We start from the raw sequence: 23656 nt of genomic DNA on the forward strand, positions 1-23656 counted from the left end.
CTGGCGAGCATCACCGCAGCAAGGTGCAAAAGGTTTGTCGAGAAAAACATCCTGTATCGTTTCGGTATCCCTCTCCAGGTAATCACAGACAATGGCCGCCAGTTCGAGGCACGAGAATTTTCAGAATTCTTAGCAGGATGGGGCGTTAAGCATAGCCGGGTGGCGGTATCTTATCCTCAGGCAAATGGGCAAGTGGAGAATGCGAATAGAACCATCCTCGACGGCCTCAAGAAAAAGTTAGAAGTGGCTGGCGGAGCCTGGGTGGAAGAACTCGACGGCATCCTCTGGGCCTATCGCATGACACCAAGAAGGGCCACCGGGGAAACCCCGTTCGCACTCGCCTATGGATTCGAAGCTCGGGCCCCGGTGGAAGTAATCATACCTAGTAGAAGGGTGGAGGAGTTCGAGTCAGAACAAAATGAAGTCCACCAAAGGGTGGATCTGAACTTCTTGGATGAAAAAAGAGAAGCGGCATTCTGCAAGATGGAGAACTACGGTCGTCAGCTAAAGTCCTACCACGACGCAAAAGTCCGACCCCGGTACTTCCAGGTCGGCGACCTTGTGTTGCGAAGAAGGGAAGCCAGCCAACCCCTTGAAGGGGGAAAATTCGTAAAGAAGTGGGAGGGGCCTTACGCCGTGGAGGAAGTCGTTCGCCCAGGAACATACAAGTTAAAAACTACAGTCGGATGGCCGAGGCACGCGCCTCGGCCAAAGGTCGGCCGACAATTTGGCCGAGGCACGCCTCGACCAACGCCAAGTCCGTCTCGGCAAGCAAAAAAAAAAAATCATATATATTAAATACAGACGTATACTCATATATACATAAATACATTGTAAAATAAATTGCAAAATAATAATGACAACGGAGACTTACAGAGCTGTGGCAGAAAGTTGTTAAAGAAGTGCTCTCAAACTGCTCAGAGAGACAGGGGTTTATATTGGAGAGGAGCTTGAGATAAAAAAGTTAAGTGAAGCAGGAAAGGATTGGGAAAGCACAAATCAGGGATTTCGAAGGCAAGTTAGGGATTTGGAAAACAAAACCAAATATCCTAAATCAAGCAGAATTCTACATAGGATCAAATAAAATATCCTAAATCAAGAGGATCCTACACAAGATCAAAATAGATTTAGCTTTACTCCCAAGTCAACTCAAACACATCCGTTGACTCAGGAGTAGGGGGGACTGGTGACAGGGTAATAGGGCTGGCACCCGACCCGGATCATAATTGGGCATCTGACTCAGCATCGCTTAGGAACCCAACGGGCAGAACTCCAACGGTTAGGAATCCCAACAGGTTTCACCTTACTTTCATTGAAGCCAGCATTGAAGCCCACATTGATGAGAGAGAATTAAAGGCTAGGCTCCCCATTTATGTCCCATGTTGTTACCGTTAGGACTCTAAGTATAAATGGGGCTCTCCTCACTAGACGAGGACACACGGTACTTTCCATACTGAAACTAAGGCAATACAACTATTGTCACTTTCTTATTCGTTACTTTATAATATATTTCCAGTAACATATTTACCGTCACAACGCTATGCCTAGTAGATAGTACAACCACGCATACTATCTTGATAGATAGAAGGTATTTTTAAACGTTTAATAATGACAAGGGAAATATTTTCACTACTGCCTATGATAAGGTTTCCATTGTGGGCATCGGTAGAGCTTCACTTATACTCCCTAAGGGTAAAAATTAATAATTGAAAATACTCTTTGTACGCTCAATCTAAACGAACTCTGCTAAGTTTTAAAGACATTAGGTTAAATGGTTTTCATGTCAAAACCAGAATTATTCAAAACTTGGAACACCTTATCATGACTCAATTTGAGGGAGAAAATAGGAAGTAAAAGAACTTGCTTCTTTTTCCTCAGGATTATACTATTCCTATATCCAACCTGAGGTTTCATGCGTTGCACTTATTGTGAAATTCAAGGATTCACATTCTTTTGGCCTATGGCATGACCGCTTGGGTCACCCAAGGAAAACTATGATCGGTTAGATCATTTCAAAATCAATTGGACATATCTTCCTTAGAACCAATATCCTTTTGCCCAATGAGTATACATGTGTTGCATGTGCGGAAGGAAAATTTATTACATGTCCTTCATGATCTAAAGTCGAATTTGAGTCGCTTGTTTTCCTTCAGAGGTTACAGGGCGACATTTGTGGACCAATTCACCCATTATCTTAACCATTCCGATATTTTATGGTCCTTATAGATGCTTCCGCCCAGTGGACACACGTGAGCTTGTTGTCTAATAGGAACAAGGTATTCACCAAATTTAATGGGAAGATTATTGAATTAAATGCCCAATTCCTTGATTATCCTATTTAACATGTGTGAATGGATAACGCTAAACTACTACAGAAATAGTATACTATGTCACTTAATATACAACGGTTTTTTAATTAACTTTCGTCTAATATATTTTGTTGTTATTATTTTTTTTAAAAAATAGATATATACGGTGATTATAAAATATAACTGTTGTACATAACTTATAAAATATAACCGTCGTACTACCCGCTTCTCGCTTCAACCGCCCACAGTCGCCTACAGCTCTCGCTTCACTGCTGCCGTGCTTCTTGCTTCTCGCGAGTCCTTGCCACCGACCGCTGCTGCACCACCGTGAAGTCCTGACATCGGAGTTTCGTCCGCAGCTGTATGGCGTGCTGTCTGCCCGTCTCTATTGCTCCAGCGCGCCCACAGTTGCAGGACGGTAGCGCTAGGATTTTCTAAATAAAGATTATAATCTTAGAGATTAATTTGAGGGTATTATTTTGTAAAAGTTCCATGCATTCTAATGTCATATTCTTTGATTATTCTTCATTCATGTGCTTTCTTATATTATATGTGATTTTGGATTTTTAAAATCTTTTGTTTATGCGATATGGTATCTCTTAATGTTTTCTTTTTAAGAATATAATATCTATTATCTATTTGTGAATTTCTTTTTCTCCGGCTAAACCACTTGTGTATAGATTTATTTACGCCTAGGAGCAGCAATTTTATAGTGGACCGCGGTCCACAATGCATTGTGGACTGCGGTTCTAATACGGCGTCGTTTCATTAATTAGATGAAACAGCGCCCATTAACGCCGTCCAATGCAGTGAGCGGGACATGCTAGTCAGTTTCACCGCATTATTTTTTTTAAATATAAAAATGAAAAGGCAACTCCTGTCTCCACAATCTTCACAAACAAGTAAAAAAAAAAAAACTTACCATCTGTAATTTCTCCAAGCTAGGATTTCACCTGTTGTAGTTTCTTTCTCGTTTCCATCAGTGTTCTTCTTCATTTTCAACAACTTCCGAACAACACTGCACAATCATTAACTTCAACAAAGCTAATAACAGTGTAAAGGTTGTGGAATTAGCGGTGAGGTGGAACGGATGATGGGATGGAAAATGTAAACGAGGATGGAATCCCCGAGTGTCGAACTCAATGATGGAAAGTCAGAGTAAATAGAGTGAAAGACAATCACGTGTCATAATGCATTTACAAAAGTAAACTAGGTGCAAGGAGTGTAAGTGGAAGCATATGTGCAACAAACAAAAACATGCAAAATGAAATAAAAGACATATAAAATAAAAGGCGGAGTGGATTAGAATTTCTAGGATTGCAATGTAGAGATATCCGTAACAATTGAGGCTAAGTGGGGGTTTGATCATTGGCACACAGTTTGCTAACGCTAAGCCACTTAGACAAATCTTATGTCTAAGGAAATATATCGAACACCTTGCCTACGTTTTTGCTTCCGGACATGGCCCTCTCGGATCCCAAGGCGGGAATTGTAAGTAGTAAAGCTAGAGTGCATCACAATCTCTTGCCAATGCAAACATCCTAGACCTCATGCATGAGGTGCGCACTCTCACACACAAGTCAATACAAAACCCACTTCCAACCAGGATCAGACATATAGCCAAATCATATTAATCTCAAGAAATATCCAATCCACTACTAGAAATCTAGCTACTCATATTCATGCTTAATAATCCCAACAAATACAAAAATAGGCATCATCAACAATTTAAACATAAAAGATTAGATCTAAAGAGATTACCCACTTTGTAGTGTCTAGATTACCAAGAAATCCAAGTTGAAGATGTAGATCCTACAAGATATGATTGGATCTCCTTCTTCTTCTTACAAATCAAGAGTATTGAGAGCTAATTTCTAAAGAGAAGTTAGAGAGAATTCTAACCTAATCTAACCTAAAAATCTAGAGAGAGAAATATTGTAAGATGAACAATGAAGTATGGTTGATCGAGATCTGAAATTTTAGCCTTAAACACTCGCCAAAAGCCTATTATTTCCCATTTACTCCGGCGTCACTCGTGTGATTGGGGATCCTGACACGGTTTTTTCTGATTTTTACTGCCTAGATATCCAAATTGGCCTTCATAGTCTTCGTGAAAGTTGTAGCTCTTTGAAATGCTGATCTAATGCCACTGGAATCACTTCATTTGGAAATTCCTAGCTCCAGATATGCTCAATCTACCGAAACAACGCTGAAATGTCCTAGAATTGTCAATATTTTGCTGTTTTTAACAAATGTAACCAAAATTAGTCATTCTGCCTAACTTTAATCAAACTAAGCTATTTTAAGCATGTAATAGGCTCAAAGGACTCTAATTATAGCAAAATATTACTCCTAAATACCCCATAAAAGTGGCACATTTTAACACTTATCACAATGTTATATATAATGCAATGTTCTATTTACCTATAAAAGATATGTTCTACAGTACCTCCTCATTTTAGGTTTTTACCGCCATTCCAAAACAAGCATTCATGTTTCGCACAACAAACATGTAGTGAGAAACATATAATATTATTGTAACAACTAAACAAAAATCACATGTTTATCTTTTCAAATGAAACTGTGTCATACTTTATATGATACTAAGGTTTCTAGGTAATGAAACTACAGGGTGTATAAAACGAAACTGACCAAGTGTGTTTAATGATATAGGGTATGTGGTCTCAGATATTCCAAATGAAATTGTATTGTTTTTCAAATGAAACTGTAGTGTTTCTCAAATGAAACTGACTAAGTGGTGTCACATATTATGCTATAAAATGTTCAATGAAACTTAGTGTAACTGAAATGATATTGTCGCGTTTATGGAATGAAACTACAGTGTGTGTAGAATGAAACTGAGTAGGTGTGCTTAATGATATAGAGTATGTGGTCTTAGATATTCCAAATGAAACTATAGTGTTTTCCAAGTGAAAGTGTAGTGTTTTTCAAATGAAACTGAATATGTGGTGTCACATTATGTGTTATAAAATGTTCAGTAAAACTGCAATGTAATTGAAATGATATTTTAGTCTTTATGAAATGAAACTATAGTGTGTGTAGAATGAAACTGAGTAGGTGGTATCGATTGAAACTGTACATATTGTTTGTGTAATAACACGGCAAAGTCTATAGAATAAAACTTATTATATTCATCATTGATACTTGTGACATTGTTGCAGAAAAGACCTAAAACATGAAGAAAGCAGCAAAACAACGTAAAACCAAACTAAAAGAGCGCCCAAGCACAAAGCAAAGGAGAACACCCAACCAGATAAAAAGAGTGCACAAAAAATCAAAAAATCTACTGAGAAGAGCAAAATTGATGACATAGGCTTCCTACTCACAAGAATGTCCCCAAAATATTTTTGGGCACTCATTTCATCACTAACACCAGATCAGCAAAGAGTCGTGCACAAAATTGGTTTTGGTGAAATGTTGAATATGACGGTATTTGAATGGGACAACAAACTAACAAGATGTCTTGTTCAGAAGTTTGATATTTACAAATGCTCATTGTTGTTAGAGGGGAATGAAATGACACTCACAGAAGACGATGTACACAGCACACTGAATCTACCAAAAGGATAAAGCCATGTGATTGAAGCACCTTCAGAAAATGAGTTTGAAGAGTATGTAAATCTGTTGACACAATGGAGGGGGGCGATGGGGAATAACTAAAGGTTCTCTAGTAACCAAATACATGCCATCAGCAATTGTCGAGAGGGGAGATAGTGGGGATGTGTTTAAACGAGATTCCATTGTGTTGCTTGTGTCAAGCTTGATAAAGGGCAACCAGAGCAAGAACTCAACCTATAAGATTTTATACTCATTGACTAATGTTTCAAAGATACGAGACTTGAATTGGTGTCAGAATACTTTCAAGGCATTGATAAGTTCTATTGAAGCTTGGAAAGAAAAATCAGAGACCTTTTTCACTGGTCAATGATTTTTCTTTCCACTTTCAATCTTGGTGTAAGAATACGAGATTTTCTAGCATTCGGTCAAGGTATGTCAACTGTTTTTGAAATAATAACAACAATAATCAGTATGAGTTTAATTTAATTGCATTAGTATATAGACTAATAAGAAAAATATTATAAAGATATGTTTAATTATTACCACTAAGAACAGTGAAGGTCTCTGATTTTCCTTGTCAAGGCATTGTATAGAACTTATTTTTCGTATTATGACAACAAGCTTGGAAAGAAAAAGTAAGCATTGATAAGTTGCTATCAAATACCAAGCTTGGTGTCTGATTTTTATTTCCAAGCTTGGTGTCAGAATACTTTTTCACTGGTGCCACAAGCAACTTATCAAATACAATATTATTGTCACAAACACCAAGCTTGGAAAGAGAAATCTCGTATTCTGACTAGTGAAAAGGTATTATGACACCAAGCTTGGAAAGAAAAATCAGAGACCTTCATTGTTTTTAGTGGTAATAATTAAACATATCTTTATAATATTTTTCTTATTAGTCTATATACTAATGCAATTAAATTAAACTCATACTGATTATTATTGTTATTATTTCAAAAACAGTTGACATACCTTGACCGAATGGAATACAAAGGCGAGAAGATTGAAATGAAAATTCCTGCAATAACTTCATGGACTGGAGAAGAAATGAAGAAGAGAATCAAATCTAAGATATCATCTAGGAGTTTCGGATAGGGAAAATTACTCTAAAGATTTGTGAGAGAAGAGGAGAAAATACCTGAGAAGAATGCTGGTCCTGTGGATAACAATTTGCCAAAGGGAATCCATGACCAAGATTACTTCTGCATTGAACAATATGGCATATACAGTTATTGAGTTTGCTGAAATAATGGCCGAGATAGGAAACACGAGGACTAGAGGGGAAATCATAAAGATAACATTTGGAAACATAGTTGAAATGATTACTGCAGTCCCCTCTTCCCAACCTGAACGAGATGAGACCTTGCTATATGATGATGAACTTTACAATCATCCAAGTTTCCTTGAGGCAGTCAGTGCCCTTAAAAGAGCATTCTATCAAACAACAAAGGACTACCCAACCCGGCCTCCTCCTAGATCACAATCACCAACTCTAATTCAAACACCAAGTTTTGATCTTAAATTGTCTTCTACTCCAGCAGCAGAAGCTCAGAATATCCCTGCAGCAATGGACCCAAGAAAAGCTCAAGTTGCTGCTGAAATCCAGAACATCGCAAGGGATACTCAAGAGGACAATGAACGAATAATTTCTTATGAACCACAATTGCAGACACCAACATCTGAGACTGAAAAGAATATGTTTGATAGGTATGCTCAAACCTTTTCGGCCCAAATGTTTGATAATGTGAGGAAGATTAACAACATAATTTCTTAATCTGAACTTTACTTGGAAAATTGTGACAATTGCACCAATCACATTATATGTCTTGCCTAAGTAGATAATGCCACTTTTCGAAATTAATTTAGTGGGAGAGAGTACTAGGCACTAAGTATTGTATTGCTTGTGTTAATTAGTTAATTTTATTTTTAAGTGAATATTTTACTTTATGTTGAATATTTTATACTTAACTAGTAAATGGATCAAATAGATGGACAAACAGTCAATTGCCTAAAAGTCTCCTGTAATGCATGATCTTGATTCACACACGTTGACTGGTGAGTACAAACAACTATACTGCATTGTAAAGGGTTTGAACAACCATGTTACTTTTCGCTTGAGTGATAAGATGTTGAGGATAAAATGTTATGATTTGTTTCTTTTTAGGAAGAGATGTTGAGTTTTCTAGCAATAGAAACAATCGATGTTTCTTGCATTTTATTCTTTATGCGGTAAGTTCCTTATTATCATTTAGTTATAAATCAACTTTTGTTTGTTGCCTTGTTTAGCAATAACACTTGTTGTATTCTTGAATATGCTTCTTTAAGATCAATTTGGTTTGGCAAGGAAAAATACATATGGTTTTTTAGATCCGAATTCCATTCAACCCAACTTGACAAGTCCCGAAAGTATGACAAAATATATTTCTGCCACTATTGGAGAAGGAAAAAAATGTTATTTTGCACCATATGTTTACAAGTATTTATGTTATACATACTTTAGTTTATACAATATTATTGTTTAACCCAATAGGGTAGCTCAAGTGGCAAATGAGCTCTCTTTGAGGGGGAATATTTTGGGATAACTTGGGTTCAATTCCCACAAGTGACGATTCCCTACTTGGACCACCTCGTGGTTTACACCAAAAAAAAATATTGTTGTTTTGAATAATGAATCTGTATGCCGTGATCATTGGATGTTGTAACATTTGAAAGACATACAGATATTAAGAAAGAAAATAATTGACAAGTACGTAAACCATATAAAGTCAGCACTTGATATTTATACAAAATTCATGTTAAGTATAGTTTATATTATTGTATTAATTTTATACTCTAAATTTGTTGCAGTGCCCTTAACAACCCGGATCTATTAAGTGTGGTTATTATGTGATGAAATACATGTTTGATATTTTGCAAATACAATTAGATGACAGATTAGACAAGGTAAGTAATGATCACTTCAATATATTTTTTCAAATTAGATTTAATTATTTCTATTATACTAACTTTTTAAATTTGTAGACCTTCGGTACTCAAAGCTATTCACAAGAAGAAATTGATCAGATAAGAAATTTATGCTGCAAAAGTTTTGTTAATTTTTGGATTACATACATATACATGATGACAGCGAATTGTTATTTAGTTATTAGTATTTGTGATATATTGTATTTGATAGTTAGGATTGATTACATCTCTGATAAGCCATTAAATAGCTCATAATTGTGCTTCATTTATGCTAACTTTGATTGAATGCTAGGTAATTGTGGCGGAACGAGGCTTTGTTCATGTGTTTATGGTTGGAGGACGGTTAATTTGGACCTAGGCATGCAGGAGCTTGAAGAGAGGACAATTTGGGATGATACCAAGGCAAAATGGTCCAAAAACGGAGGGTCAAAAGCATAGCATGGAGGTATGGAGCGAAGGTAGTGTCCAAAAAGTGCCCCGGGAGGGTGTCACAATGGAGTTCACAGTATGAACTCCACCATGACACCCTGGCTAGCTTTCGGATGATCAGGAGTCACGCTGATGGTCACGCCGTGACTTTTATCTTGACCTGCTAGGCCACCTTGCGGGTCCTGGCTGTCACACGGGTAGTCACGGCGTAACCACCAGCGTGACGCCCTAGGACCTGAAGGTTGGCACGAAGGGTCACGATGACCTTCACGCCGTGAAGGCCATCGTGACCCTCGGAAATCTATGAGGCACTTGGCCTGGTCACAATAGAGTTCACGGTGTGATCTCCAGCGTGATCATGCATCCAGTAAATGGTTATTCTGGCACGGATTCTAAGTATAAATAGATAGGGGCGATTATTTTTAGTTATCGTTCAATTTTTTCAGTTCTCCCTCTAGATTTCTCTCCACATAAACCACTTAGAACCTTTATACACTGTAATCCATCATCCGTTAGAAGATTTAAAGGAAGATTACTATTGTAATTGCACATTCAACATCAATTTCCATATTACTTTATTCAATTAAATCACAAAGTTAAGTTCTCTATTTCCTATTTTTACATCTTACATTAATTTCTTGTAGTTTGATTCCATGTTTATTACTTCAATTGCTTCTAGTTTTACATCTCAATTATGAATAGTTAAACATATCTACGGATTTGAGTTGAACTTCATTGTATGGATGCCAATGCGATGCATGGAAATATTATGTTATGATCAATTTTTAAAAAAAAAATAGAAAAAAACCAAAAGATGTTAAAATGTACAATTAATAACAAAATAATTAGTCTCATCGTTATTAGGCTTGTATTTTCATTGGTAGGTATAATTAATAATCATTTAATATAATATAAATTATGTAATTTGTGCTATTTATTTATTGTTTTAAAACTATTTATATAATAATAATAATAATAATAATAATAATAATAATAATAATAATAATAATAATTTTAACCTTAAACATCAATATAGTGTGGACATTTAATTACTTTTATGGATCACACTTATAAATACAAGTTCAAATAATAATTAGTCACTATCTTTCTTGTAGCTAGCTTTTGTTAATCCGTGTTTGCAATTTCGCTCTCTGATCTCCAAAGTCCAAACTTTCTACTTTCTATTGGTGCTAAAGTTACCAAAACGATAACGACACAACTCATATTATTTAACTGGACGGAGATGCCACACATTCCACATTGGTGCTAAACCAAAAGTTTGAACGTGGATAAACTCAACTAAGTTGATTGAAGAGTTAAATTGGTAATTATAAAGCTCCAAGTTCAATTCCATATAGGGAGATGTGGCTTCTTGATTTGAACCGTCGGTAAGCTATGGACAATCTTGCCTGGTTTACTTTCTTATGACCCTTTACCTGCTAGGATCACAAGACGAAGTTCACTAAGAACGCACTTTTAGATAATGACGGTAAATTTTTTTGTAAAAAAATATGTGGTTGGCCGAGATCCTATGTCCATGGGAGTGAGCAGTATGGTATTGGGGTAATTTTGTAATATACGATTAGAATTATTTATAAATATAATGCATATAACATTGGATTTTTTTTTATTTTTTTATTTTTTGGAAGGAACATTGGATGTTCGAAGAAAGAGAAGTTTGAACCTCCGTTCCACATTCCTTTATTGAACACCACTTTATTTGATATGCTCCAATACTTTTCATCAAAGGCATGCAAAATTGCAAACGCATAAAGATGAATGTGTGATTTTCATCAAAGGCATGCAAAATATTAATTGTGATTTTTATATGAATATTGCAAGGTAATTGTAACTATGATAATTCATCTGACAGATTTATTATATTACTAATGACAATTAATATTAACTAATTATCGAAAATATAAGGCTAAATACTTTTTTATAAAGAGATACGGATGGAGTAATAAATTAAAACACAAACGACACAAGTTACCTCCCACTTGCCATTTGAACAGAATTGAAGATTGGATTCAGAAAATTAATTAATTAATTAAATGATGCTTTGCTTAAATATGAAGAGATTTATTCACCTCTTGTAACAAAAGGTAAAATCATTCATCTCAAATGTTTCCACACTCTGACTCGATAGGATTGTAGAAGGGTAAATCATAGTGATTAAACTTATCAACAGATATTAGACTTTTGCTCATTCTTATGACAAATTTTACTTGTGGCTAGTTGAGCTACCAATACGAACTTATAATTCACCTCTTCCTAGCCTCCTAGGTGTGTGTGTATAATGCTTAACATACTCATGCAACATCAAGTTGGAGAAACCTATAGTCACTTGAACAAAACTGAAGATTGGATTCAGAAAATTAATTAATTAATCAAATGATGCTTTGCTTAAATATGAAGAGATTTATTCACCTATTGTGACAAAAGGTGGAATCATCCACCCCAAATATAATGTTCCTATACTTCGGCCCGATATGATTGTGAAAGGGTAAATTATGGTGACTAAACTAATCAACAGATGCTGCACTTTTGCTCACTCTTATAACATATTTCACTCATGTGACCAGTTGATCTACCCATGCGAGCTTATTCACCTCTTTCTAGCCTCCTAGGGATGTGTGTGTATAATGCTTAACATACTCGTGCAACATCAAGTTAGAAAAATTTATAGTCACTATCTATAAATATGCACTCACGAATCATACAAAAGTAGTAAATCACACTAAAAAAATCATGTACAGTTAATTTGACAAAAATATATTGATAAAAGTATAATGTATGACTTTCAACTATTAGAATCATGCTCCACGTGAATTATATATAATTATATATACAGACTTATTTATACATGTGATGCGATTAGACGGTACTGAGCTGTATATTCCTTTAAAAGCTGCTTTTATACCAATCAGGTGTTTATGGAATGCCCGTAAGCACCGAAAGAAATAACGCACCACTTCTAAGGACTTCTATAACTTATTTACATAAATTTATAATTTTAAATAAAATGTCTTAAATTTAATTCTTTTCTTCAAATGTATTATAAAAAAAATTTTAAAACAATAATAACAAAGACGCTTACCATATCCAGATTGCTTACAATACAATTGTTATCCAGTGGACCATGGTTCATATAGTGCTATGTGCAGTGGACCATGGTCCATATAATATTATATAGATCATGGTCGTCAAATGAAACTGTAGTAGAATTAAAATGATACTTTAGTGTTGCTATAATGAAATTAATTTGTGTGGAAAATGAAACTAAAAAAAAAAAAAAAAAAAAAAAAAAAAAAAAAAAAAAAAAAACAAAGAGCTCATTCAAAAACGTATATTGTCAAATGAAATTGTAGAATAATTAAAATGATACTTTAGTTTTGTTATAATGAAACTAGTGTGTGTGCAAAATGAAACTAAAATCCAGAGTTATACAATAACATACATTGTCAAATGAACCTGGAGCGTAATTAAAATAATATTTTAACATTACTATAATTAAACTAGCGTGTATGGAAAACGAAACTACAAAATATAGCTCATGCAATAACGTATATTGTCAAATGAAATTATAGTAGAATTAAATGATACTTTGATATTGCTATAATGAAACTAGTGTGTGTGAAAAATGAAACTGAAAAACAGAGCAATATTGCCAAATAAAACTGAAGTGTAATTAGAATGATACTTACTTCATTGACCACACTGCTACATGAACCATGGTCCACGGTAAAATTTGCCCTTACAATAAGGATCCGCTTAAAACATAATATCATGGTGTAAGGGACTTTAATATCAATACACTTAACTCCCTCCATCCCATTTTATGTGTCTGGTTCAGTTAACGAGACTTGACTAAAGTTATTTTTAATTCAATTTTTCATAATAAAGTTTAGTATTAGTATACAAAATTTATATATTTAGAAATTACACTAAAAGTACTATTAAACACAAAAAAAAAAAAAAAAAAAAATCAAATTTAAAAATAAGTAAAAATCATAAAAAAAATAAACAAGGAAAAAAGAGTTGATTTAACTAATAAATAGTAAGTAGGACAGATAAAATGAGACAGAGAGAGTATTAAATAACAATGGAGTAAAATTTAAGAAATGTTTTGGCACACGTGACAAGACTTTGATCATATAAAAAAATAATAAAAAAATAAAATTAAAAAAAAAAAAAAAAAGGAAAATGGCTAAAATTTGAGAGTAATATATGTTCTCCCACAACATCATGCTCTAGAAATAAGGTTAAATCTGAGACCGTTAGTTAAGTTGGATGAGAATCTTGACATATCATTTAGACTTCCATAAGTACTCTCGAACTCTTTACAAACATTTAATCGTATTGTATACTCCCATTGAAAAAAAAAAATTAATTGCTTATAGAAATTAAAAGAAATTTTAAAATAAATGAAAAGGAAAGGGGAGTCAATCACTTTGGATCTTTGCTTTCCTGGAAATGCTTTAATTTAAAAATGATATATGGTAAAGCTAAGGTTTGCTGTGCAGGGCTGGGTGCTATTTTCTGTTCATAATTATTTTATGAAATAAATGGAGCCTTGGAATCCAATTAATCAAAAGGAAGCAACTTTATATGAGAAAAGACCAAAGTAAAAGTGTAAGGAAATCTTACTGATAATTAAATTAAGGGTTTTTCCTTATTAATGGGATTCCATTATTATTTTATTCAAATTATGTAAAAAAAAAAAAATATATATATATATATATATATATATATATATTCTTTATTATAATAAAATATTTATAAAGAAGAAATTATATAATGTTGTCCAGGTAACAAAGTAAAAATTATGTGTCGTACTTAGGACTCAAATAAAAAAGACTAATAGACAGTTCAAAAAAGAATCAAACTCATAATCTTGTGATTATCAAGTTAACTATTCAATTAACTTGGTTAAGGTAGCCCGGCCAAACCAACTTCATTATACTGTTATCAAAACATGGTGATGATTATTATTCAAATATAAAGAAATAAATTTACATTTTTAGTATAGTGGTAAACGTCTAAATCTGACCTAATAACTAATATCAATTAAGTCACAAAGCTATTAACCCGTAGCTACTACCCGAAAGGGTATTAACAAAGAATAAACTCGTGACCTTGTATGAGAATCATGTTACAAAGTTATTAATTGTTCACAAGTTTTGTGGTCGTAACCTCTATCAATCCTACTGATACGCCAATACAATTATAATTAATCTTTGAGTTAATTTCATTTTTGGTCTTAGAATTATAGGTAACAGTCCACTTTTACAGCACGTTTGGTTCACAGAATGAATTTTGAGGTAATGGGAATGTTATTCCATAAGGAATGGAATAGGCAAGGAATAGAATATGAATTCTATTATATTGTTTGGTTCGCGGAAGGAATAGACTTTAGGAATTATATTACAGTGTTTGGTTGGGTTAAGGAATAGAATGAAATATGTTTTAAAAGACATAAATACCCTTATAAAAATATGTGGTGTTGGTTGTGGTGTTGGTGGTGGTGGTGGTGGCGGCGGTGGTGGTGGTTGAGGCGACAGTGGCGGCGGTGGTAGCAATGGTGGCGGCGGCAATGGCGGCGGTGGTAGCAGTGGTGGCGGTGGTAGCAGTGGCGGTGGTGGTTGTGGTGGCGGTGGTTGCAATTGAGGTGCTGGTGGCGGCGGTGTTAGCAGTGTCAGCGGTGGTTGTGGTGGGGTGGTAGTGGAGACGGCGGCAGTGGTGGCGGTGGTAGGGTATTTTCGATATTATAGTACTAAAGCTATTCTCAAATACTTGGGAATAGCTAATACCAGGGGGTCTCCTATAAATGGCTATTCCCCCTGCAAAGGGAATAGCTCATTCCCGGGAACGCTATTACTTTGAATAAAATGACAAAACAAACAATGAAATAGGTTTATTCGCGGGAACGGTATTCCATTCCCGACCTATTCCATGAACCAAACACGCCATTAGTCCTTTTTTTATTAGAACATCCTCATTTAGTTCTAGTATTATTGTGGCATAACCATTTTTAGTCTTCCTTCAACAAAATTGTTGAAATGTCATTAATACAAAGACATTTCATTCTTTTTTATTCAAAGTAGGTTGAACTGCTACATTTTTTTATGTTTATTTTTTTGAAAAGATTCATAATTAAATACCGAAATGCCCTTATATTTAACGATATTTAAACTGTTTTGTTGATAAAGGATCAAAAATGACATGCAACAATAATATTAAGACCAAAAGTGAATTGTCACATATAAATTTAGAACCAAAAATATAATTAACTCATTAATCATTCACTAATTAATGAATAGCAAACAATGCAACGACAAACCAAATTATAACACCTTAATAGCAGTATTAGATACGCGAAGGGATCTCATTTTAGCCATTAGTTAGGTGACCGAAGTATTCACAGTACAGCACTGTACGTATAATTCCAGTTTCGCAATCCCGTAAATTTTTTTAATCACCAAATTCAACCGCTCAGCCGGGAGACAATTAAGGGCATCCTCAATAGTGAAGTTTTTGGGGTGGTTCTTGAGGTGCGAAGTAAGAGAGAGGAGGAAGGGAGAAGGAAGAGGGAAGAAAAAAAAAAAAAAAAAAAAAAAAAAAGAGGAAAACAGTGGTCTGATAAATAATATAGGTAATGATGTGCTAGCCCGCGCGCGTATTGCACGCGACCGGCTGGGTGCCATTGTGCGCAAAATACGCATTGCTGCGTGTTCATTTTTGCTTTTGTTGTATTGTGGGACATACAAAAAATTCACTCTTTTTGTTGTATCGTGAAATCTACAAAAAACTAGTCACTTTTTACAAGGAGCTCTAATTTTTTCTATCTTCACCTTTTCTCATTCACATCACTTATTTTATTCTTAAAAACTGTGCAAAATCTATAATAAGGATGAACTAATAGCTAGAAGCCTAGAACCTTTAACATTAAACAAACAAAATCAAACACGTGTAGCTTTAACTACATCTCTTACTATATACTATATATATAATGGAGTCAATATAATTAATCACACGTTTGACTGTCAAATGTATCCTATCCTTAAATCACTCTAATAATAAAATAATAATAATTATTATTATTATTATTATTATTGAAAGTCTATAATATCAATCATATATTTCCTCAAAAGAAAAAATCATATATAATAACATAGTTGTATCAAGTAATTGTACTGAAATCAAGCACATTGTACTCGGTTGAACCTACGCGATTCTACTCTCTTTCGGAGAAAGTCACAGGATTGAACTCCGGCGGTGGGATATTAACTCTTTAGATTACAACCATTGTTCTAAAAATCGGGCTAGGCAGCCGTTTAGGTACTGAGTAGGCACTAGGCGCCCTTAGGGTGAGGCGATTTTAGTCTACCGACCGACTAGTTGGCCGACTAGACAACCTCGACACCGAGTTGGTGCTCAACTCGGCCGAGTGGTTTTTTACCTGCCCGGCTACTCCTCTTCTATATTTCTCCAACCATGTATGTACTCAACTAATCATCTAACATATGCATTTGACTAGTTTGGGGGATTATAACAATCTAACAACTCCTAGCCAAGTGAAAATAATATACTCGAATTACTCAACTTCCTGGGCGCTAGGCGTCCCCCAAGTGCCTAACTAGCGTCTAGCGCCTTTTGCAACATTGATTATAACAAATAGAGAAAGTATATTAAACATATACTACCTTATTGTATAAAAATATGTACTTGATGCGATTCAGGTTAACAGATTAATTTTTTTCATAATGCCCTACCCCACGCAACGTGTTAAATAAAATGGCAGGATTGGCAGCCATATTCCCTATGCTCTATTCTGTTCAACATTCTGCTTTTTCTTTGATTATTTAATATTTAATTTTTTCTAAATACAAAAGATATTTTTACAAGGTAGTATATGTTCTATATTTCTCAAACACTTTTCGCTCACAGAATTTAATCCTCACCAGTCACCACCGAGGTTCAAACCTATAATCACCCATTTAAAATAGTATCTCTTAAAATAGTAATCCAGATATCATCACGTACACTGCATAGTAGATAATTATTTAATTAAAATACTTTGATTTAATAATTAATTAATTATAATATGCCATATTCATAAAGAGTAACTTTTTTTTTTTTTAAATATTTCTATTTTTCATAATTTTTGTTTAAGTACTATCTACTTTCTTAATCTCTATTGAAGCACAAAGAATCAATATCCTCATTAGAATTCGAACTTGTGACTCTCCCATCATAGAAGTGTCATTGAGCTATAAGCTACTTAATTCCATTTTCCCTAATTATGGCAAGCAGCCCTAAATACGAGGTTAGTGATATTTATCTTATATTTAACAAAACTTTATTAAAGTGGTCCCTGTTTTGTCCAAACAAAGCTACTCACATAATCTTACCTCATACTAATCACCACACACGTCTCACTTCAAACAAACATAATTTTGTCACATTTTTCAGTCACTGTTCTTCTTCATCATCACTATATATACCCGTCCCATCTCCCCACAATTCCTCAATTGATTTCCAGATCATACTTACAGATCGGACACAAAGACAGAGAGAGAGACAGAGAGATCATCATCAACATATATATACATACTGAAATCTATCATTGGTATATATATATAGAGAGAGAGATCGAGAGTGATCAAGATCGAAATTATGGAAGGCAGTGTTAAGAAACCCTACTTGGTTGTTCTGGCAATACAGTCTATATATGCAGGCATGTTCTTGCTGTCCAAGGTTGCTTTTGACGTTGGGATGAACGCCTCTGTGTTTGTGTTCTACAGACAGGCCGCCGCCACTGTGTTCCTGCTTCCCATCGCTTTGCTTGTCGAACGGTACGATGTTAGTTGTACTGTATATTGTTGTTAGTTAGTTAGTTAGTTGGGTTTATTTGCCAGAGCTGAGTATTATTATCACACATATATAGCTTCATCCTACGTTTGATTTCAGGAAAACTGCGCCCCGCCTCACCTTCACCACTTTCTTCATGATTTTCATGCTCTCTCTCATTGGGTGAGTCAGATTTTAAGCTTCTTGATTTAGTATCGTCCCAAAAAATTGTTTTCTATTATTGCTCCACGGAGGGAGCTAGCTCAGTTGGTCCTAAAGTCTTGCTCCAACGACAGTACGTGTGAGGGTTTGACTTCATTTTACTAAAAATTTCACTGTTGGAATTTACGACCACCTGAGAGTGATCTTAATTCAAGTGAAAAGCAAAAAGTGGTCAGAAATAGCAACAAAGGTTTTTCCGGATACCAAAAGTGGTCGGAACAAGCCTTTCGACTTAATTTAAGATCACTTTCAAGTGGTCGGAAATTCCATAATTTCAGCAGTGTTTGAGGGTTATTGGGAGACATTAGATGTGATGAAAACTCCTTATGTAAAGAGTGTACAGACAAGGGGTGAGAACCAAAGACTAACTACTGGACGATTGGGGATTTACCTACTATACCCACTCTTGGGTAAATGTTTCAGGGGCTTAAAATTAGTCTGACATAAATTGAGAAACGTAATGTATAAAAAAAAATGTTTTTGTTGTTTTTTAAGAATTATTAAGATTGTTGGTGGAATTCTATGTGCAGGATTACGATTAGTTTGAACATCTATGGCGTGGCCTTAAAATATACTTCTGCAACTTTGGCTGCTGCGACTACTAACAGCCTTCCAGTCGTTACTTTCCTCCTTGCCCTTTTGTTCAGGTAATTAAATAATTATGGACCAAAGATTAGATTTACTCCGATCCGTTCAATTTTACTGGAGATTCAGGTGTCCAGGTTTACAGCAGCATATTATAACTTTTAATTTTGACCTAATTAAAAGTATATATATATTCCTTTCAAAAAACAAAAAGTATGTATGAAAAAAAAAAAAAAGTATATGTTGCGGGCATACCTCCAGTCTTCTAGGTCCAACGAATAACTATAATTCTATCCACTTTATATACTTGTACTCCATAGCTTATGTGTTGGAACATTCTTCTTGTCATTTCATGTATAAAAGAAAAAATGAAAAACAAAAAACAAAAACAAAGAAACTTATCTATTGTATATCTAATGCTCCTTATAAGTCAATTATTCTAATAAAAATGTAGGTTAGTTGGAATACTGGTAAAAAGGGTTCAATTTTGTGACCATTGATTCATTTGAAATATTATTCCATCATATCAATCCATCACCTCCGTAATAGTTAGCATAAAGTTACATTATATAGGTATGCAATTAAGCATAAAATTTGATTAACATACAAAAAGTATAGTAGATCTTAATTAGTCCCAAGATTAGCTTAATTTTGAGGTTTTGTTTTTAAATGTTGAATAATAAAGAATGTAAAAGAGATTCAAGAATCCACAGCACCACCGACAGACTAATTAAGATAGACAAATAGAGAAAACATGGGGAAAAAAAATTAGTTTGGGTGGCGGAATATATATCGTCGTCATGACATTATTGTTGTGAAATAGACAAATGAATTAATGGGTGTTGTAATTTTGGTAAAGATTAAAGGTTCATCATTTGTCATGTCAGTTAATTACAATGTCATTTCCATCATGCTCCCACTGCACGCTATATATCTATCTTCAAACAAAACAACATAAATTATTGTCATGGAATTGGTTTACATACAATGTCAAAGTTACTTTAGACTTTATTGGGTTTTTGTTTTTTTGAATTAATTAAATTGTTATGGAATGGAACAGGATGGAAAGGGTGGAGTTGCGATCGGTTGGTGGAATAGTGAAGGTGTTGGGCATAGGTCTATGCATGGGAGGAGCAGCCACCATTGCCTTCTACAGAGGACCAACCATGAGGCTGTTGATGCACCACCACCTTATCAATCACCATGACCAACACCTTCAAGTTAACCCTTCTTCTGGCCAAGCATGGGTGAAGGGTGTATTTCTCATGCTCCTTGCCAACACTTGCTGGAGCTTATGGCTTGTCGTGCAGGTAACTACTGATAGATATATTAGAAACGGGTTCGGAACAAACAGACCCAAAAAGACAGGTCAAGACAACGTACTCGAGCCAACCTTTAAGAATGGCCCCGAGGCCGATTCCAACCGTCATGGCCAAGGTCCTGCCATAACAGTATAGTAGGAGGCGTACCATATTCAAACTAATCTCCGTTCAACCAGGCTGGTCCAATTAAGGGGCAAAGTGCTGGTCAAATTGTTTTTTTCATACGAGAGGGGATTTGAACTCCCAACCTCTCTTAAGGGATGAGAGTAAACGGTCACTCACGCCAACCAATTTGGTTACTATATTGCATGCATGGTGGGTTCAACTTTAATTTAATTTGTAAAGAATGTATGTATGTGCAGGGCCATGTTCTGAAAGCTTACCCTTCCAAGCTTCTGTGCACAACTCTTCAATGCTTTAGCAGCACCATTCAATCATTCGTTGTAGCCATTGCTTTGGTGAGAGACCCCAGGGAGTGGCAGCTCGGATGGAATGTCAAACTACTATCTGTTGCTTATTGTGTAAGTAACAACGCCATTCAAAAATAAAAAAAAATCTTTCAAAGTTAATCATATATAGTGCAGTTAATTAAACTGGAAAATTATTATGTGACAGGGAATTGTAGTGACTGGGGTTACGTTTTACTTGCAAGCTTGGGTGGTTGAGAAGAAAGGTCCACTTTTCCTAGCAATGACTACACCTTTGGCATTGATCATCACCATTGCTACATCGGCTTTGCTTTTGGGAGAGATTATTAGTTTGGGAAGGTAATTAATTACTCCCTAATTCCTAATACTAATCACTCATTCATTTTCCCCTATTTACCAATCATTATTACACGGACCATGGTCCACACAGCTGTGTGAACCATAAATAAAAAATACATTTTTAATATACTAAAACTACATTATTTATGTACATAAAATACATTTTTTGAAAGTAGATTAATTTATATACTATCAAATAATATACATAAAAAAATAATATACTTTTAATATATTAAAAATGTACCTTATATCCCTATCTCAAAAAAAAAAAAAAAAAAAAAAAAAAAAAAACCTTATATTCATGATCGACACATTTATATGACCAAAGTCCACACAATAATTTGCCCCTATTTACCTTTTTACATAAACGTAGCCCAAATCAATACCTTTCTTAAGCCCAAAACCCATTAGCTCCATATAAATCCCCAAGAGTATCACAATTTGTATATATTAACTTGGGCCAAATTTTATAACTGAATTCCAAACTAAATACGAAATTTTAAATACTTGGTCAAATTCTGTATTACTAATTTAACTAATAAATTTATTAATTTAAAATTTGAAATATAATATTAAATTAAATTTCATTATAAAATTATCATGCGCAAAAGAATTATTTATTTGATTTATCCAGTCAACCTCAGCTTAAATTGAGATTTTTAATTGAAAATTTCGGATTTTTGTGTATATTTTTTCAAATCTGTTTAGTTCAATAAAATTGTTTTCCTACTTATAACTTTTAACCATTCCTTTAATTTTCAAGGTAATGTTATACATTGTTTTGGAATATCAACAAATCATTTAATTTGATTATAATGACAGCATATTGGGAGGAGTGTTGCTGGTTGGAGGACTATACAGTGTTTTATGGGGAAAGAACAGAGAGCACAAAATCGAAACAGATATCACTTTCGTAGATGACATTGAGAAGGCAGCAAGCGAGCCAACGAAGGCGGTAGAGATCACAGCAGTCAAAAACCCCGCACCTTAATCAAGGAACTCAAATGTCCAGAATGCCTAAAATTATATTGCAGATAACAATATATATAACCATGAAAATTTGTTTCATAAAACCGGTTGAAGAAATGAATTCGCACTAGAATAGTAGTGAAATCTTTAGATAATTATGTGGATGGTCCGAATTGGGCCCAGTTGAGCCAGCAATGTAATGTTTATATAATTATTTGATGAATATATAGTTATGTTATAAAAAAAGAAAAATTGTTGAATATATGTTCATTAGAGGTGGCCACGAGCCGGTTCAAAGTCAAACAAATTTTAAATTTACTTGAATAAAAGCAAGTCTGGACTTCAAGGGACTGGAGCTGAGCTTAGTCCAAACCTGAACAGGCTTATAAAAGGTCGGCTCAAAGCCTATAAAAGATAATTCAGAGCCCAGCTCGAAATCGATCTAGATCTCTAACCGATCCAAGTCCGGACAAATTTTAGCATGGACTTTATAAATTATATAATGCACTTTATAATACTTATAAGTTACTCCGTATTAAATAACATGGGATACTGTCACTTGTCCAAAAGACCAAGGAGGCCTGGGTATCCTGAAATTAGAAGTAATGAATAGATCCCTTCTAACACGCAAATTATGCCTTGTAAACGTGTTCACCATGAATGGTGAACACGGGTCCAAACGGTGTCCTTTTTACGAGAAATAAAAAATTTAGTTAATGTGCTATTAACGGTGCGCGTTTGTTCAGATTATGAATTTTCTGTTATGAGATTATGAATATACTGTAAATTCATAATTTCATAACAGAAAATTTATAATCGCATAAAAGAAAAACATATAATAAATTATGAATTTTCTGTTATGAGATTATGAATTTAGTTCATACCAGAAAATTCATAATCTCATACCAGAAAATTCATAATCTCATAACAGAAAATTCGTAATTTCATAACTGCACATTCATAATTTATAAATGTTGAAGAAACTTGCGCGAAGAAGAAGTGAAACCGCGAAATGTGAAAATGAAAAAGAAAAGTCGCACGGTTAATTAAAAAAAAAAAAAAATAACGGTGCACCGTTACCATTGGGACCGTGTTCACCATCCATGGTGAACACGGTTCCATGGCATAACGATTGCTTCTAACGATGCTAGGCTGGAGGTTGCTTACCGATCAGAATTGCCTATCGATGAGAATTATGAGGGTCAAGTACACGGACCATAGAAGTGATCCTGCAACATGGCAGCATAAACAGAACAGCTCCAATGCCTGGAGAGGCATTCTGAAAGTAGTACCAAACCTCATAAAGGGGAGCAATTCAAGAAGCTTGTAAGGAACGGTAGGAATGAATACTCTGTTCTGGCTGGGCCCTTAGCTTGGATTTGGTCCAAGTTCCACAATCTAATCCCTCCAGAATTAAGTGAACGGATTGCTGCCATATCTGTTTGTGAAGAAGAAGAGCAGAAGGACAGGATGAGACAAATTCTCAGTATCCTCTGTGACATATATAGCTACAAACAGAGCAATTTCTACCGATTCAAGATCATGGAATAACATATGGAGGATCAAAGTCCATAGCCGAATTCAAACCTTCCTTTGGCTAGCAGGACATGAGCGGCTGATCGATGTCGAATGTAAAAAGGCAAAAACGAGGGTT

At 34.7% G+C, this 23656-nt stretch overlaps 1 protein-coding gene across 3 annotated transcripts; it reads left to right on the forward strand.

Annotated features, from left to right (window-relative positions):
• Positions 1–17865: 17865 nt before the first annotated feature.
• On the forward strand, positions 17866–22227 carry LOC109174697 (WAT1-related protein At5g64700-like). 3 transcript variants are annotated; one of them, XM_019323959.1, is made up of 8 exons: positions 17878–18142; positions 18258–18320; positions 18890–19006; positions 20005–20254; positions 20629–20787; positions 20882–21033; positions 21856–22043; positions 22103–22227. In XM_019323959.1, exons 1-7 carry the CDS (start codon positions 17964–17966, stop codon positions 22022–22024), a joined length of 1089 nt encoding a protein of 362 aa, XP_019179504.1. In that variant the 5' UTR covers positions 17878–17963; the 3' UTR covers positions 22025–22043; positions 22103–22227. The 3 variants fall into 3 exon arrangements, with proteins under 3 accessions (XP_019179505.1, XP_019179504.1, XP_019179503.1); XM_019323958.1 differs by having other exon boundaries at positions 17883–18142; positions 21856–22055; positions 22107–22227; XM_019323960.1 differs by lacking the exon at positions 22103–22227 and having other exon boundaries at positions 17866–18142; positions 21870–22042.
• The last annotated feature ends 1429 nt before the right edge of the window (positions 22228–23656 follow it).

This window comes from Ipomoea nil, unplaced genomic scaffold (assembly GCF_001879475.1).
Source record: "Ipomoea nil cultivar Tokyo-kokei standard unplaced genomic scaffold, Asagao_1.1 scaffold0656, whole genome shotgun sequence".
NCBI lineage: Eukaryota > Viridiplantae > Streptophyta > Magnoliopsida > Solanales > Convolvulaceae > Ipomoea > Ipomoea nil.

What these genes read in the sequence shown, in the direction of transcription:
- LOC109174697 (XM_019323959.1), top strand. Translation starts at nt 17,964, where the DNA reads ATGGAAGGCAGTGTTAAGAAACCCTACTTGGTTGTTCTGGCAATACAG. An exon ending in GCTTATGGCTTGTCGTGCAG is followed by an intron (nt 20,255 to 20,628) that starts GTAACTACTGAT and finishes ATGTATGTGCAG; the next exon opens with GGCCATGTTCTGAAAGCTTA. An exon ending in TACTATCTGTTGCTTATTGT is followed by an intron (nt 20,788 to 20,881) that starts GTAAGTAACAAC and finishes ATTATGTGACAG; the next exon opens with GGAATTGTAGTGACTGGGGT.